This window comes from Protopterus annectens, chromosome 4.part0 (assembly GCF_019279795.1).
Source record: "Protopterus annectens isolate FY-2018-M chromosome 4.part0, PAN1.0, whole genome shotgun sequence".
Taxonomy (NCBI): Eukaryota; Metazoa; Chordata; order Ceratodontiformes; family Protopteridae; genus Protopterus; species Protopterus annectens.
In genome coordinates, this window is record NC_056733.1 from 196916408 (window position 1) to 196934437 (window position 18030).

The 18030-nt window shown below is 40.5% G+C and overlaps 1 protein-coding gene across 1 annotated transcript in view; it reads left to right on the forward strand.

Moving 5' to 3' along the window:
- The window catches only part of SLC25A10 (solute carrier family 25 member 10), a 518101-nt gene that overhangs the window by 100342 nt on the left and 399729 nt on the right, over positions 1 to 18030 (forward strand). Inside the window, exon 2 of the mRNA XM_044068197.1 lies at positions 9774 to 9893. Coding sequence (XP_043924132.1) covers positions 9774 to 9893 — 120 coding nt within the window. The remainder of the gene's footprint in view (positions 1 to 9773; positions 9894 to 18030) is intronic.

Consider the following 18030-nt stretch of genomic DNA (forward strand, 5'->3'; position numbering starts at 1 on the left):
CTCTGCTTGCACTGTTAAATTAAGGCAAGTGTTGACATTCTCTAATTTTACCCTGAAATTCTTAAAAGGATTTAAAATTAAAACTGGGGTTGGCTACAGATGAAACAGAAGAGGTAATGGAATGCTGTTTTATAGACTCAATTGTTTCTAAAATAAAAATAGATTTTAGTTAGTGGGGGACACTTACTGGAGAGGGTTATTCAGCTGTTGCTTTCGGATGATGTGCTCATTAGTACAGTGGTTTGATTAAGGAGCTGTACAGCAGAATATACTATCACACTCACTAACATTTGTTTAAGTTAGTGCAGTTAAGGTATTTTACTGTTTAGACACTTGGAAGTTAAGCACCTATATTAGTTTTTAGTCTCTTTAGTTACAGCACAGTGTCTGTGGGTGTCCAGTACGCAAGAGTTGTTTGAGGTTTCCACTGCTTTTTATGTAAGCGGAGACCCGCTTGACCTAATGGGTGGTTTGGATTACTGAAAGAAAAATAGAAGGAAATGTAATAGAGCATTAGATTAAGGTAGCACATGCTGTGTGACCAGTCACAAACAATGGTAGAGCTATGACTGTTAAGTATTAGCTCTGGTAAAGCTGTAAGAGTCAGGGGAATGCCATACAGTGTCATGGTAGGTTATAGCCTAGTAAAATAAGTTAAATGATGCATGGGAGAGCTATAGAAATGAAAGTCAAGTGTGCAAGTGTGTCAGTTAGGAAGAATTAAGCTGTATAAGATTGGACTTTGTTTGACAATATTCAATAACAAAAACATCAGGTAATGGTTGTTCCTGCTTAGCATCTGATAACCTAAGTCTTTTTTTTGTGGCAAGATACAAAAATAAAATGTGAAAAATACATAAAGCAGTTTACTACATTAAGCAAGATATACTTTCAACATGTTTTAAACACTGGTCAATGCAAAGTTGTAATGTTAGGAGTAGAAATTGCCTTACAAAGGACTAAGTAAATAGGGCTCGTGATGCCTGCTTCACTGTCTCTTCATTCTTCTTCGACCTCTCAGAAGCCTTTGATACTATATCCCATCCCCTTCTGCTCGCCAAATTCTCTTAATTTAGGTATCTCACCCCCAATCCTGAACCTGGTTCTCAAACTATCTCACTGGTAGACAACAATACACAAAATGGCAGCAATCCTACTCGCCCTTCTTCAACATAACCACAGGAGTGCCACAAGGATCCGTACTGGGCCCCCTTTTATTTAGCATATTCATTAATAGCTTCCATAACACTCTCACTCAAGGCACTGTGATCCAATATGCAGATGATTCTACAATTATCTACACTGCCAAATCCACTTCTGGGTTACAACTACTAACCCAGCATGCCTTTACATATACTGAAACTTGGATGTCAAATAACCATCTCTATCTAAACTCCAACCAAGCTAAACTTCTATTATTCACTCCCCCCTAAAAAACTAGCCCGCTCAACAGGAATTAATTCTGTGTCCACTCCCAGAACAATACTATCATAAAAGTTGTCTGTAGCACCAAACTGTTAGGTTTTCATCGATGATGACATCGAACATTTGACCTCCATATCCACAGCAGCATTAAAAGAAAACATATGAGAAACTGGGTATCCTGTATAGACATAATGGTTTCCTTAACCTCACTGTGAAAAAAACTCTAGCCTCATCCTTTCTACTACCATCCCTATCATATGGTGCCCCTATCCTCACCAATATCCAGTCCTCTCTGAAAACCAAACTTGACTCATGTTACAATAAGGTTGCCAAATCTGCAACAAATGCAAAATTCTCAACACATCACTGTTCATCTTTACGGCAACTAAATTGGTTTGAACTACCACATTATCTCGCTTACCTACAGTTAACTACTGCACATAAAATTATATATAAACCACTAGCTTGCCTTTCTCTTTCCTCCTTACTTTCTTTGTAACACTCAAACAGACCTCTCAGATCTGAAAACAAAACACTGCTCAAAGTAGAAAACAGTCTCTCAGCTGGTCCAGTGCTATATTCTTTTACTGTCTCTAAACTTTGGAACACTCTGCCATCTTCTATCACTTCCATCTGTAATCCTGCTGTCTTTCAAAAGTCCCTTAGATAACATCTCTCCTCTGACTGGTTATGCTCGTGCCAAAATAACTCTCATTAAACATTGCTTCTCCTACTTTAATTCACCCCTGTATGGCTTGCTGGTGTGCCACCTAAATATGTCTACAAACAAACAGATCCCACTTCCCATACACGTTTCTTCACTGTAATCCACCTTACACCGTCTTCTGTTTCTCACCTCCATTTCTAACCACTGGAGCCATCACTCTGCCTTGACAATTTACTCTACTCACGCCTCAGATCTCTAACGGTTAATATCATAAAATTTGTCATCCAGTTTGTGTAAACCCTCAGCAATCCTATAATCTCTAAACTGACATTCTAGTTGCATAAAGTCCTTTAACAATGCTAATTACTTTACATAATGTAAGTGGGTAGTGTGTATATAAATAATTTGAACCGTTTTCTCATACTATGTCCAAGCTTGTTACTGTATAATACCTGTTAGCTCTAGTATGTATTTCCATTTGTATGTACTTGTTGACTGCATGTGGAGTTTTTCTCCCGGGGTCTCCACTGAAAATGGGCTCACCTAGGCCCAGTGGACTTTCCTGGTAAACAAATGCAATAAATAAGTAAGTAAATAAATGTATGTATGTACTATAGCTAGGAATATTCTCGTCTTTAACCTTGAATATGGCCTTCCTTTGATAATCCCCAATTCCGTTTGTAAAAGACTTTGTTTACACTTTGTTGAGAATAAAATATGTAGACTTTTTCATGCTGGTGGACTTGCACACTTGCCATTTTGACATACCAAAAGACGTCATCTGGCTACCAGTACAAAGCAGAGCTACACTAATTAGATCATTGTTGTTCATAATTCTCCTAGTGGGACAGTGTCTACCACTAAAAATAAACTTACCAGTTGGGCAACAAACTTATTGTTCTAGAGATAATCAGTATGATCTTACTTTATTTACATCCTAGTTTAAACCAGCCACTGGAGAAAGAGCATTTACTAAGCTGGACCAGCCTTGCTGAATCATCTACTCGACTGGCAAAAGTGATCGACTTTAAAAGTAAACTGAAAAAACAACTTTTATCAGTGCTTCTATGACACTGGATAATTTGACTCTACTTGTATTAACTACAGCCAGTTTTTATTGTATTCAACCACCTGGTGTTGTGAACATTGGCTTTAGATGATGGTCATTTAATGTGATAACCTGACCCCTTGTACAAAATGGGGGTAATGTCAATTTGCAGATGTGTGAATGTGCGCTTTCACATCTTTCACTAGTGCCAATATAGTACACTTTCATAATTTGTAAAGCTATGTTGTAAGTTGTGTAAATCTGTTTTATAAAGGTGTATTTATTGGTTTGTTAATTAATTCTACTTTCTTTGACTGTCTCACTTGAGCCTGGTTCATAGATGAAAAGGATCCATTGACCAGTTCAATAATAACCTGGTTATAAATAGCTATAAATACTGTAGCCTGAGTCATAGCTGAAAAGGATCTATTGACCAGTCCAGTAACCCGCTTATAAATAGCAGGGAAAAAGAATTCAAATGCCAGTAGTGTCTTGTATGTCACCCAATGGTTAGCCAAATTGGCTTACAGACAGGACCCAGGAAGTTGGAATCTCCAGGAGGGGCTGACGCAGACAAACAACTGGTTTCAGAACCCTGGAGTAAAACTAAATGCCAAGAAATGCATAATAGTATCCCTTTGGAAGTCATCTATCCCTGGTAACTGTCATATTGACAACACACCCCTTAGAGTTGACCCAGTAGTCAGGGACTTAGGGACACAGTAATCTAGCCTTTGACCATCACCTGTCTACAGTAGTGAGGAAATCATTATGTGTTGCGCAACTTAAAAGGTATGGCATCTAAGTCCATGGAAGTCATTGTTCCAATGTATTTGGCATTCATCAGACCTATCATGGACAGCACCGTTGTGCAGCGGTTGCGTTGTCGCCTCACAGCGAGAGGTTCTCTGGTTCGATTGTCAGCTGAGGATGCCTTCTGTGTGGAGTCTGCATGTCCTCCCTACGTCCATGTGGTTTTCCTCCGGGTGCTCCGGTTTCCTCCCATGTTACAAAGACATGTATCTGGAACGTTTCTCCGTGGGCCATCACCAAACATTGGCTTTGTTCCAAGTCGAACTTTCCCAGTAAACAAATGTTAATTAAATAAGTATCACTGAGTACAGTGCCCCCTTTTTTATGTACCTAAGCAGGTATATCTAACAATTGCAATGTACATGGAGGTTCCTCACTGAAAGAATACAGGGTGCAAGTAAAATGTCCTGTGCAGACCACCTCAAGGCCCTATCCCTGTTTTCTGTCTCCTACAGGCTTTTGAGGGGATATCTATGCCTGGCATACAGGGCATTGTCAGACCCCACTCTGATGGATTTCCTGCATATCCGCAAAACAAACAGCACCAGAATTACCTGTTGTAAAGATTTAAACCTGCCTGTGATATAAGTAGGACCTGCTGGAGAGAGGGGTATGTATTGCAGAGACTACCCCGTCTATGGAACAGGCTCCCCATCCATGTGAGTTCCTCCCTAACCCAGTTCAAGTGCAACTTGGATAGTTGGATGGGAAACAGTAAATTCATCCCTGATTTGGCACCTATGTCTTTAATGGACATAGGCAACCTGTAGTCTCCCAGGCCCCTGCTTACACTTATCAAGGGTATCAAAACTTGTCAGAAATTTGGGATACATGGCTAGGCTTAAAAAGGCCGTTAGCCTAGTAAACACCTGTGATAGGAATTCTGTGGTCATGGATGCTGTGGGAGGCATGTTCTTAACTTTATCTGTGTGACTGAAGGAGCTGAACTACTTGATGTGCATGCTGTGTATTTTCGGTGTCATTTGCCAAAGTTCATCTTACCATCTGTACTTCCTGAAGTCCCTATGAATTATAATTTTAAAGTTCAGGCATACACTGCTAGGATTGTCAGCAGTATAGTGGTAGTCATAGCTACAGTGCAGACGATGGAGCAGCTATGTTTAGGTAGCCACTGCTACTATTGTTGGTAGCATAATGGAGGTCTTGGTACACAGAGCTGGAGACAGGACTGCTGTAGCAGCAGGATCCATCATAGCCATTCACTGACATGCCTGGCTGCACCACGGAAGAGCCAGTGGCAGTTGTGGCTCCGCCACAGCCCACAGCCACAACAATAGCAGGGAGACAGATTTCAGCATCCCACTGCAAATGGTGGCCAGCAAGGTCATTTCCCCAGTGGCATGGACCTCTGCAACTACAACCAGACGAAGGGTGCACTGCTGCAGTCCTGACTACTGTTCTGATCAGTTTCCTCCACACCCAGGCTTGGTTCACTGTAGCCAGGGAGATGTGTACAGGGGGATCATAGAAGTAGAATCTCTGCTGCTGTTTTCCTGTCCATTTCTTTTATCTTGTTCCTTGCCAGATGTGCTCTTCAGAGGGGAAAAAAGAAAACAAAACTTCAAGGAAGAACGTACAAAAGCTTTGTGAAAAAGAACCATGTAAGATGTTTTGCTAGCAAGGATCGTTAGTCCACATGTATTTTTTTTTTCGGTACCCAAAAATACAAGAGCTTGGGCTAATTATAAACTTGAGTGACCTTTTATTCCAAAAGAGATATTATATGGCCACAATTCACGTAGTACTCGTAGACTGGGATGCCATGTTTTGATTTTCAAATGTTTACTTGCTTGTACAAGTCACATACCAGTTAAGACTGTGCCTTCCATTCTTGCTTAGGAGCAAGTCACTTCCACTTTTGGACAGGAAATTGGAATAATCTGTTAGACACTTGGCTGACTCTTGGTGGCTATGTTGAGAAGACAAACTTGTTACACAGACTGAATACATTCTTCTTGCTTTGCAATTCTTATTGGTTCTTAGGGTGAAAAGTAAACTTTGCAGTCTCATTTTCCACCATATGCAAGTGTTTTGACTTTAATAGGCTGCTGCTTAGATGCCAAGGCCTGATAGACATTCTTCGTATTAGAAAGATCAGGGCTTACTGACAGCGGCTACCCTGTTCATGTCGGACTGTCTTCATAGCCACTATGTTCTTCAGAGCCTTCAAACTGATGGCAGTAGTCCCCTGTAGTAGTACTATGTAAGAAAGCCCCCCCCCCCAAATAAATATAGAAGGTTCCACATGTCCTGAAAGTGGATCTTCTTGATACAAAGATAAAGTCATCAAATGTCTGCAAGAATCCCATAGTATGGTGATCTATACCACATGCTAATGGTGAGATGTTGCCTTCCAGAAACATTACTGATCACTGTTGCAACCCTCCCTTAGAGAAGGGGTGCTGCAAGTGGAGGATGTCCTCAGACTATGATCACACTAGATTTTCTTGCCCACTAGTAGATTAGCTGCTGTTTGGTGTACCAACAAACAAGACGGAGCACACTGTCCTACAACTCCCTTATTCAAAGAAAGGCTAGAGTTTGGGAGTGAGATTTCTAGAATGACTGCTTCTCTTGGTAGCTGTTGAGGTCCTCAGAAGACACTGATAATGGGCAGACTTGAGCTGTTGTGTTCTGACTCAAAACAGATGGTGAGTGGGTCTATCTACACCCAGATATGACGATATCCACAAGTGCTACAAATGTTTTCCTTCATTCCATTACTCAGCAGCAGCACTTCGGAAGCCCTGGTGATTTTCTGGCTCAGGGCCTCCTCTTCCCTTCCACTCATTTCTTCTGATGATTAAGTTCATTCGGGAGTGGGGTCTTATTCTGATAGCACCATTATGGGCCAGGGAAATAGTGTTTCCAAACTGCAGATCTGCCTGCTAGACAGTCTTTGACTGTCTCCACTCCATAGACTCCTGACCCATCTATCGGTTATGTCCCATCTAGATCATTGTGCATAAAGTAAACAGCATGGTTATTCCAGTTCCAGTAGTATCCAGGTCTGCAGTCTTTTCTAGTAGGTAGTTTCTGTCCTCTTACAAAGATGCACTGAGGAAATTTTCAGTTTGTGTGGAATGCCAGATATTGAAGCCCCCCCCCTCTTTTTTTTAATACTAGTGCCACATGTTTTAAGGTAGTGTGTTGATTTTATGACATGTATCTTGGTTATTCCTCCATTAAAATTCATGTCCTTGCTGTTTATAACTTTTCATTTTGGTTCAGACTTCAAGTTCTGGCTTCCTAATGATAATTTCTAAATCTAAAATATGTAGCTTGCACTTTAATTACATCAGTGTATGTAATAATCTTAATATATTTGAGTTTGTATTTACTGTATGCTAAGCAGGTATTCATTTGCTGCCTGATTACTTATTTGGTCTTGCCTCCTGATGTGTTTGTGGGGAGAAGCACTTTGTAGCAGTAGGTGCATTTTATGTAGTCTGCATCAGTGACTTGGAACACAGTACAGTCACTGTGACTGGAAATAATTAAATGCTCTTTTATTCAAGATTTTCCTGAAGTCTGGCAATTAGCACAAGGGATTAAGGCTATGAGCGGGTAAAGAGAGACTTCCTTTAGAGCAAGGTTTGAATCCCACTGTGTTTATTTGCAGTGTGTGACCTTGAATGTCACTTAACCAGACAGCGTTTTGGGGCAATTAGGAATTTGGGCCAGGGCTGTTTGGTGATGTCCTGGACTGCATGCCTAGTAACTGCCTATCTATTTATGAACCTATAACAAAGGCAAAACAAAGCGGGATAAGTTTCCTTGTAGGTATGTACTGCGTGTCGCTCTGTGTGTTAACATAGAAGTAACACTGAAATAGCTGTCTACCTGGTTTAATTTTTCCAGTTCTTTTGGGTTTTTAATACCAGGATGGGAATGGACCCCATTCCTAAGTCAGTGTGATTTTAAAGTGCATGAAATTTTGTATTGCTTCAGTCTTTAATGTTAGTCAAAAGTGCTCTTCGCAGCACCCACAATGTACCCAGAATTGACTCCTCCTGCAACTCCTACAGAGTGTTTATTTATATATATATATATATATATATATATATATATATATATATATATATTTGTGTGTATTCCATCAGATACAGAGTAACAGACAAGACCTACCACTGACCACAGTACTTGGAGATTTACTACTGTAGCTTAAGTAGCAAATTATAGTTGCAACAGTTTTCATTTACTCAAGTCCTCAGTTTTTTTCTAAATATGTTATTCGTTCCTTTTCCTGAAACATGTTATTCTTTTTCTTGCAGTAAAACTGAAGTTAATCCAGGTTCTGAAGCTTCATATGTGCTACAGTCAGTTTCTTGGTTCAGTGTCTTTCGTAGCCACCTGATTTTTTTATAGCGGACAGTAGTGCTTTGCAGTGCATGTGGTGAAGTGATATCAGGCAGCACCTTGAAGCCTGACATTCTGGCTTTAACAGAAGACTCCTTGATTAAAGCCTGACTTAGCTTCCTATTCTAACCCCAACTACCTCAGAAAACAAGTCCTTCTGCCAATGCGCCCTAGCAAAAAGTTGTGCCATCTCATATAAACAGGGACTAGACTTGACAAATCTGTGAAATCATCCTGATTGACCATTTTTTGTGTGGCTTCTCTCTATGTATCCTTACGATTTGGGGCTGTTTTTAATATTGTAGTTGTGTTGTAGTTAACAGAGGATTAAAACTGTGAGCCATTAACGAACTGTTCCTGTAGTTCTGAATTGTATTCCCTTAACCTCCATTTTGTGTGATTCTGAACATGTCACTTAAGTAGGCAGGCTGCTGGATCACTGCTGAAAACCAGCTGTTGCATCCATTGAGGTTACCTAACTAGCAAATAAAATGTAGTGTCACTGGTTAACTTCAGTTAAGCGTTGTTTGTTAAATGTTGTCTTTAATAGACAGGAAGGAGGGGCAAATTGGACAAGCATTCTGTCCCAAGTAACCCAGTAGTTTGTCTTCCACTGAACGTGATTGGCACTTCATGATACCTGTGAAGGGGATCCCCACCCTTTTTTTTTTTTAGAGAAAGTGTGCCTTTTGGTGCCACATTCTTGGGTTGGTAGCTAGCTAACTCTTTCCCAAGAACTGGTGAGCTAGCATGGGGCTTCTAATTCTGGTCTTCCCTTGATAGCTTCTCAAACACCTGAACTCTAATCAAACCCAGATTATCTGAGTAGCAGTCAGGGATTTATTCCTCTGTCATAGAACCAGCTACGTGTTTTTTAATCTGATGTAGATTTTGTACCAGGGGTTGTACTAAGTACAATTTTAATGGGGTAGAGTTGGGTTACTTGCAAGGAGGCATAGTGAGGAACTAGGAAAGGCAGGAGATAGTATTGGTCTCAGACTACTTTAATGTGTGATTCAGTGCCTGGGAGGTTTTAGGTGTGGAGATATGCTAATTCTTCATCAGAGTGTTTGTGTACACTGTCAGGAGGGTTTGGCTTCCTTTGCTTCAATGCATGTCCTAATTTAGATGCATTTGCAGGATTGTTTTAGGGCCTCTTTTGCTGGAAATTCACAATGCACATCTAATCTGCAAGTCTAGCAGCTAATATTTTTTTTTTTTACAAGCACTGATGTTACATTTGAGAAACAGTTGTGTAATTTGTGAAACAAAGATTCTGACTGAAAATGGAGCCTGGCCACTTAGTTTTAATATTACATAAAATAGTTCTGCTGTTGGGAATGGGTGTGACACTCTGGTCATATATAATGTCTTTACCAGTCTTAATGATTGCATCTTTATTGCCAACATTTTAATTCCTATTATTTTTCTGTTTCACAGGTCCATCTGCAAACCCAGCAGGAGGTGAAAATGCGTATGACAGGCATGGCTATTCGCGTTGTTCGCAGTGATGGACTTTTAGCACTATATAATGGCCTCAGTGCTTCACTTTGCAGACAGGTATGGACCGAGCATGTGTGGAGGGGTTGGTTTGGATGCTTCTCATGCATGTAGGCCTATTTGTAAGTTGTGGCTTTTAACTACTGTATTTTATATTAATTTGTGCATGTATGTATGTAGGTTTTGTCACATTCCTGGATATGTTCTTGTAGGGTGTCAACCTGTCCGCATAATTTCTTGCTAATTTCTTTTCTGGCTACCAGAAAATTCTCTGTTATTGAGTGATCTTCCTCTGCACTTTTTCCGTATGACTTTCTGCTTCTCCTGTAGTTGGCTATGGGAAAGAAATCGTTTAATTAGCATTTTACAACTCTCTCCATCATTAATACTAGGAGATTTTTACATTTTTTTATGCCTCGTTGTGGCACCCTGATTTCACCATCCACTTTATGGCTTGTGCATTGCATTCTGTCATTTTTCAGGGCTGTCTGGCATTGTAGTACGAACTACCCATGTAGTGCTTAAGCTTGGTATACTAGCAAATCCACAGTGCTGCACTAGGTAGGGTGTTTTAAGTATTAGTGTCAGTGGCACAACATTGTAGAGTGCACACATTTTGGGCTAGAGGACCAGAAGGCTGTGGGTTCTATTCCTACCCCAAGTGATTTGGATTACTGACATTACATTGCAACATTAGGAGGGTGATGCACTCCTGATTGTGTCGTCCTTCATATGAGATGCTAAACAGAGGTCCCATCTGCTTGAGTTTGTGGTAGCTCAGGTGGATGTAAAAGATCCCATGCCACCTATTGAAAAGTATAGTGGAGGTTCTTCGATATGCTGGCTACATTTTTTCCCCAGGTGGTTTTAGTACCACATTTGGTCTTGCCTAAAAAGTTGCCACTAGTGTAGTGGGACTAACCTAGTCAACAAAGTATAAATAATATAAATAAATATTATTGGTCCCCTGCCCTCATTCAGCGGGTCTGCTGAATCCAGCAACCTCCCAGAGATTTTCTCCATTTCTTGTTTAGGGTTGATGAGGAGCTTTAAGCACACTGTGGCAGTGTCAAGTATGTTGATGAGAATTCTTGTTGGAATCCAAGTTGGTTCTGTCTCCCCCTCCCTCCCCCATACGCAACACATACTGTCTCAGGATGAGCATGCAGTGGGAGAACTAGCTTATCATCCCACTTCATTGGCTGCCTCGCTTCTCTGAAGACAGTGCACCACGCCATGAACCTCTGGCTTGACAGCCTCTTCCATGGGACTACACCTGATAGCCCAATACCTACCAGGGATCACCAAACACCCTCGCAGACCACTTAAGAAGAAACTTACTGGACCCCCACGAATGGCAGCTCCCACATAAAAATCTTTTTACAAATCACTTGGGCGTGGGGAACTCTGGAGGTGGATCTCTTTGCTTCGCATCTCAACCATCAGCTGAAAAAATTCTGTACCAGGGAGTATCACTACCTAGCTTGGAAGGTGGATGCCTTGACCTTCTCCTTGAATACCCTCTTTGTGTATGCATTCCCTCCTCTGCCTCTTATTTCAAAGGTACTGATCAAAATAAGGGAGGAGAGACCAAAGGCCATCCTCGTTGCTCCAGATTGGCCTAGACAACATTGGTATCCCTTACTGCGCAGCCTGACCTTACAGCCTCCCAGGGAGCTTCCCCTGATCCCAGACCTCTTAACTCGGGTGTGGGGGGGGGGGATGCTGTACCCAGAATTGCAGACTCTCAAACTGTCAGCATGGCTTAGTCTAAAGGCAAACAAGGGGCCCCTGTTAAGCAAACAGGTCCTAGACATTATCACAGAGGCCAGAAGGCCCAGCACCAGAAAATGTTATGCAAGGAAGGCCCAGCACCAGAAAATGTTATGCAGGGAAATGGAAAGGATTCTGCTCCTGGAGCCAGTCTAGAGGGGGCAATACCTCCCAACCTTCCATCCCTCTTATCCTGGACTACCTAGCAGAGCTACTTAATAGTGGCCTCTCCTTCTCTATATTAAAATCCACGCCTCTGCCATTTCAGATCATTTTGATACAGAACAGCCCCTGTTCTCTCATCCTTTGATTAAACAATTCCTCAGAGGGGCTTCTTATATCAGACCTCCCAGAAGGCCACCCACTCCAACCTGGGACCTGAATTATATTTTGGAAAAACTAACTTTACCACCCTTCGAACCTGCTGCTTCAGCAGAACTAAGATACCTCTCCTGGAAGACTGCTTTTCTCCTAGCTATCACCTCAGCCAGAAGGGTTTCAGAATTTCAGGCAATGATGGCCATTGAGCCCTTTATCATCTTCCACACAGACAGGGTCTCCCTAAGGACTAATCCCTTCTTTATGCCCAAGGTGGTATCTAATGTAACTCTCAGCCAGGCCATACATCTACCCACCTTCTTTCCTAACCCTCAAAACAAGGGGAAAATAATTCTGCACTCACTAGACATGCACAGACAGCTCCAGTACTATCTGGACCGTACTAACCCCTTCAGGAAAACAGACCAACTACTTGTCAGCTTTGCCCCAGGGGCAGAGGGGAAGCCCATTTCTGAGCAAACCATTTCCAAATGGATATCACACTGTATCCATTTCTGCTACAGATTGCATGGGAACCCCCCCCCCCCCAAGTCTATTCAAACCCATTCCACTAGGGCAGCCTCCACTTCCACACTTCCACAGCATTCCTCAGAGGACTTCCCACCAGGGACACCCTGGAAGCTGCCACCTGGACTTCTGTCCATACCTTTTACCAAGCATTACCACCTACTTCTATTTTCTAAGGCTAGGGCAGGGTTTGCCTCTGCAGTTCTGCACGGCATGCTGACCCATTCCTAGGTCTTTTACTAATCCTACCACTCCTCTTCTCAGCTTTGGGAATCCTCCCACAGGTGATGACTGCAACAGTGAAACACTAAGAACATAGCATCGTTGTGTACACTTACCATAAATGTAGATGTTCTAGTGTATTCACTGCTGCAGTCCTGGTTTCCTACCCTCCTTCCCCCTTATCTTCTTTCTTTAGGGAGACATAAGTTTCTAATGGTGGCTTTTAGCCACCAGGGCCACTTTACCATATTTACTTGAGCCTCTGACTGGTTAGGGCAAGAAAAAACGATGTAATGGCATTGGCTGCCTTCCTTTTATAGCACTGATGACATGACGTCGGGCAGCAAGCGACAGCAGCTGACGCAGAAAAACATTGACTGTGGTATTCTGGCCAGCTGAGGGCTACCACAGCAGGGATAACCCACAGGTGATGACTGCAACAGTGAATATACACTTAACATCTACATTTATGGTAAGCGTACACAACTGTACTTTGAGAGGCATTGACACGGGCTTGCATGAAGGCTGACGTTACCAAAATACACATTCATTTTGGAAAACCAGAATTACAACAGTAAAGAGCAGGGACATTTGACTCTTCATTCACAAACAGTGCTCCCATTACAGAACAAATAATCCACTTTGATCCTGTTAGGATTAAATTAACATACCTACATTAATTTCATTTAGTTAACAGAAACATTAATCACAACTTGTGTGCCAGCTCGCACTACACAAATACACATTTCATTTTATTTTACTTTTGTTTAGCCAAATTTGTCCAACTGTCTTTTTTATTAAAAAAAAAAAAAAAAAAATTTAGCATATGTCCGGGAAGAAAAGCTCTAACATACTATAAATATTTTTAATCGGACATTCAGTAGGTACATGAACAAATATGAAATAATATACATTAAGAATGACTCCTACATTTGATGATTAGATTACATTCATCTGAAAGTACAGACAACTATTACAGTCTTGCATAGCTGTTATAGCAAAGCCAGTTGCTTCATTCACACATAGCCGCAATCCCTCTTGCCCACCCACTCAGTGTCTGATTTGATCTTGTGAGGTTAAAAGACAAAAAGGATAAAATACAACACTGTTGTTTAATATATGTATTTTTTCACATAAACAATAGTGAGAGTTCAGAGCTTATGGTCGATTTTACTTCACTTAGATGCACGTTACTCTTGCAAAGCAAGTCAGAAGTACATCAGTAAGGCCAGTCATTTCATTCACACGTACTAGGCATAACCCCCAAGCCATATTGCCTACCCACAATGTCTGCTTTGTGCCTACAAGGTTTAAAATGAAAAGAGAAGACAACTGTTACATTACTGTATTTAGTGTCAGAGGGTTAAGAGCTTGCAGGTGATCTTACTTCAGTTCACTCACACACTTTAGTCATGCAAGGCTAGAGTTTTAAAAACAAAGTATCCACATGCCATTCTAATCCATCTTGATTGACCCTGCAGAAATGTTAGGTAAAAAAAAAAAAATAAAAATTCATCCACAAGTAACTCCCCAAAACACATTGCATGCCTAGTACCTGTTTGACCCCTGCCAGGATATTTTATTAGAAAAATAGACATCCACAATCAAGCAGCCTCTAAAGCACATTGCCTCCTTCATATTTGGTTACCCTTGACAGGATATTATATTAAAAAAATAGTCCTCAACAGCCCCCAAAACACACAGACCACTAGTATCTGCTCAACCTTGCCAGGAAAAAAAATGCAGAAAATATGTGGCTGGCCCTGCCAGGAAAATAAAAACGAAGAACTTAATAAATCTTTTTTCTGTGTGTGTATGGGGGGATCAATTTACAAATAGTCTGCCTTGGCTTCTTTCACCTCAAGTTTGATTCCAAGTCTCCGATCGATGATTAAACAATTTCCACTTTTTTTTTTTGAAGAGTCCTCCATCTCTCGCTCTGTTCCCTCAAAATATAAGTATATCCAGTTAAAGTGTGGGAAGAAAATGTGAGAGTAAAAAGACTAGCTGCGTTACATACTCGTATTATGCGTTAGGCTTCTGGCTTACCAGTCCCGGCGGCTTCCTGTTTCCTCCGGTTACAACTGCAATGACTTCTGGGCATCTTCATAGATGCCTGCATTCTTCCCAATATGGACTGTTTAAACTAATTTTTTTTTTTATGAGAAAGTTGTTTGGGCTGCAGTCCAGTACCACGAGCCACCCCTGGTTGGGAAGTGTTGTGCGCCCCCCACACCCCCTGCTACTTAAATATTCCAACTCCAAGATTGCACTTAGTGTAATGACGTGCAATCCTGGAGTTGATATATTTAAGTAGCAGGGGGTGTGGGGGGCACAGCCCCCCACATGGGTGCAGGAGGGGCTTGTCCCTCTGCTTATACTTAGTGGAAATTAATATGTTTTTGTTGTTTAAAGTCAGTATATGTATTTTTTGTGTTTTCAGGCTTTTGATTTTTCAGGCTTATAGGTTCATAGATTAGTACTAAGCTAACTGCTCTTGTGAGCCATTTTAAGCCTAGCCAATTATCCCTTGCGAGACTCAAACCCTGCACCTTGTGTTTGTAAGGCCACCCTCCCACCCGTGTTAATTCAGTCATATAAAGGGGAACTAATTATATATATATATATATATATATATATATATATATATATATAAATGATTGGCAGTAGATTTTTACGTGCTGGCTTGCCGGGCCTAATGCACAACCTTCAACGAAGGAACGCCCATTCACGCACGTCGCCACCTAGAAGACGCTCTAACTGAGAATCGAACGGGCAACGTCTAACTGTGAGGCGACAACGCTACCGCAGCACCACTAATATATATATATATATATATATGTGTGTGTGTATATATATAAAATGTGGTTCTGGTGAAGTAGTAAGGGATTGTAACCTAAAAGGTGGCAGATGGAGAATTTAGAGATGGAGCAATTTTTTTTTTTTTTATAAGCACGTTAGAAGAAGTGGGGAGCAGGGGAGCATAGGTAGACTTGATGAATGGTATTACACACATGCGCACACACACCAGCATTAGGAAATGTGATAAAACTTTATTTCAGAATTTTATAAAGGCAACTAGCAGCTTGGCTTACATAGTCTTAAAGGTTACTATTTTTGAACAAGATAATTACACATTTATTGACTGCTTCAGCCTTCCCTTACAATATCAGCAGATGACAACACTCGGCATGCAAAGCAAAGAAGAGAGAATGTTAAACATGTTTTACAGTAAATATTAAAAATTCAGTTTAATACATATACCATCGGGGCATAGAGTTTCTATGGTAAAAATGCAGTATGTTTCAGTTTGCAACAGAGTTGGAGCCAAATGCAAGCTAAAATCCAGAAGAATATACAAAATGAAAAAAAAAAATGTCAGACCTGAGGATCTGAATTATGACGCATCAGAAAATGCTATCTCTCATGGGCTCCAGGAGTCTGACCCCAACAAGTCTAGAAGTCTGCCTTATGTTATATTTTGAACAGTGGCTTTGCAAACTGTAAACATTCCTGGTTGCTAACATTTTTCAGTTTTTGTTGGATGCAGCAGATGTGGATTTATTTTATATATGGAGGAAGTGTCCCTAAAGGGTAGGCTAAACAGCCATTGCAGTCATATACTATGGAGTCAAGCAGTTTAATGGGGAGTGACCCAGACATGGCAGAGCAGTCCATGAAAGAAGGGGAGCTTTAATATGAAACTTTCGGCTGTTTCTTAACATAGTCTTGGAAAAAGTTAGCTACAACAGTAACCCAGTTGTTTTGTGATGTAAAAGAGATATATTTGGTGCCAAAGTAGATTATCTTTTTGATGTCATTGTTTCTATGACATTGACCGAATATTCCCCTTCAACCAACGGTGTGGAAAGGTAACTCTCCTAGATGATTAGTGATCCTCACCGAGTGTTGTTCAAGATCGTCATTAGTACAAATCCTCAAAGTTCTGATGAATCCCCTATAGTATAATAAATTCACTGAATGGGGTGCTTTGGTGGTAGTTGCTAAGAGGAAAGTGTTGTCTGATGTGGGTTTCCTATAAGAGATAGTTTATATGGTGTTAATCCACATACATAGCTGTCAGTAGACTATTTATTAGAGTTTTATCAGTTACTCTAACTTCCAGCCTTTAGCTTACCTCTACCACCTATCCTGCTGAGTTCATTTTCCCTACATATTCTGGTTATAAAACAATTGTTTTACAAAATGTGAATTTGTAAATATATAGTCCTTTATAGGGTGGTACAGTAATCTGTTGTATACAGTCATTTAAGCATGCTACTTATCAGTATTAAATTTCCTGTTTGAATTTATTCAACCATAATATCTTCTTTTTATTGCATGGTTTTGTACAATTTTGTTGTGATACTTTTTATACTGCCAGGTTAATACAGAAATTGGTCCGTTGAGACCAGAGCTGTTCTCCAGTAAACTAATTTAAATGAATAAATAAGAAAATATCCAAAAATTGTACCAACACTTTCTGTTTTTTGTAAGTGGACTTTATACCAAACCTATTCAAGTGGAGCAGAAGATATGCAAAATTATTACCGTTTGCCGGAGATAAATTCTCCTGACAGTGAAAGACCCTACAGACTGTAAGTACTTCCTGTCCCCAAAGAGAGAATCAGTAGTTTTTTAACTTTCAACCTCAGGAGCTGCACAACAGACACTTTCTGATGGCCACTTGCAAAGTGAGAACGTTGTTTGTCTGGGAGTGTCTTTTTAGCTGAGGCAACTCATTTAATTTTGAAGAAAGGTTTGAAGTTTTCAACTTATGCGTCTGTTTATGAAGTTCTACTATATTGTTGTTTTTGTAAAATACACATTGGGTATTTTGCTGACAAAGATTGACAAGTTAATACCGATTTATTTCTATTATAGCAATATATTCAAACAGCTGGTTTTAAGAGGGTGTCTTTTTTTTCATTCCGCCAAATGCTTGTTGTGCATGCATTGCTTTCTGTGGTGATAGACAAGAAATTGTACAGTACTTTCAGAAAATCAAACTTTGTGCTTTGAACTCTAATGTAACGAAAGAGAAATGGACAGCCTTGAAAACATTAACTTCTAAAGCTAACATTGTTATCTATCAAGGACAATGTAAGGTATTGACAAGGGGATGTTTCATTTATGTGTAATGAGTTTTCAGGATAAGTAATATGTTAAGCTGCAGCTAATATTTGAAGTAATGCTCACTGTGACTTAAAGTTACTAGAGCAAGCTCTAAATTATGGTATTATAACTTCTACGTGCCACATTTTTGCCACCTCCCAAAGATGCACAAAGACCCCATAACCCACTTGGGAGGCTTATAGTTTTTCAAGATGGAGACTCTTTGGAGGTAACTGGTATA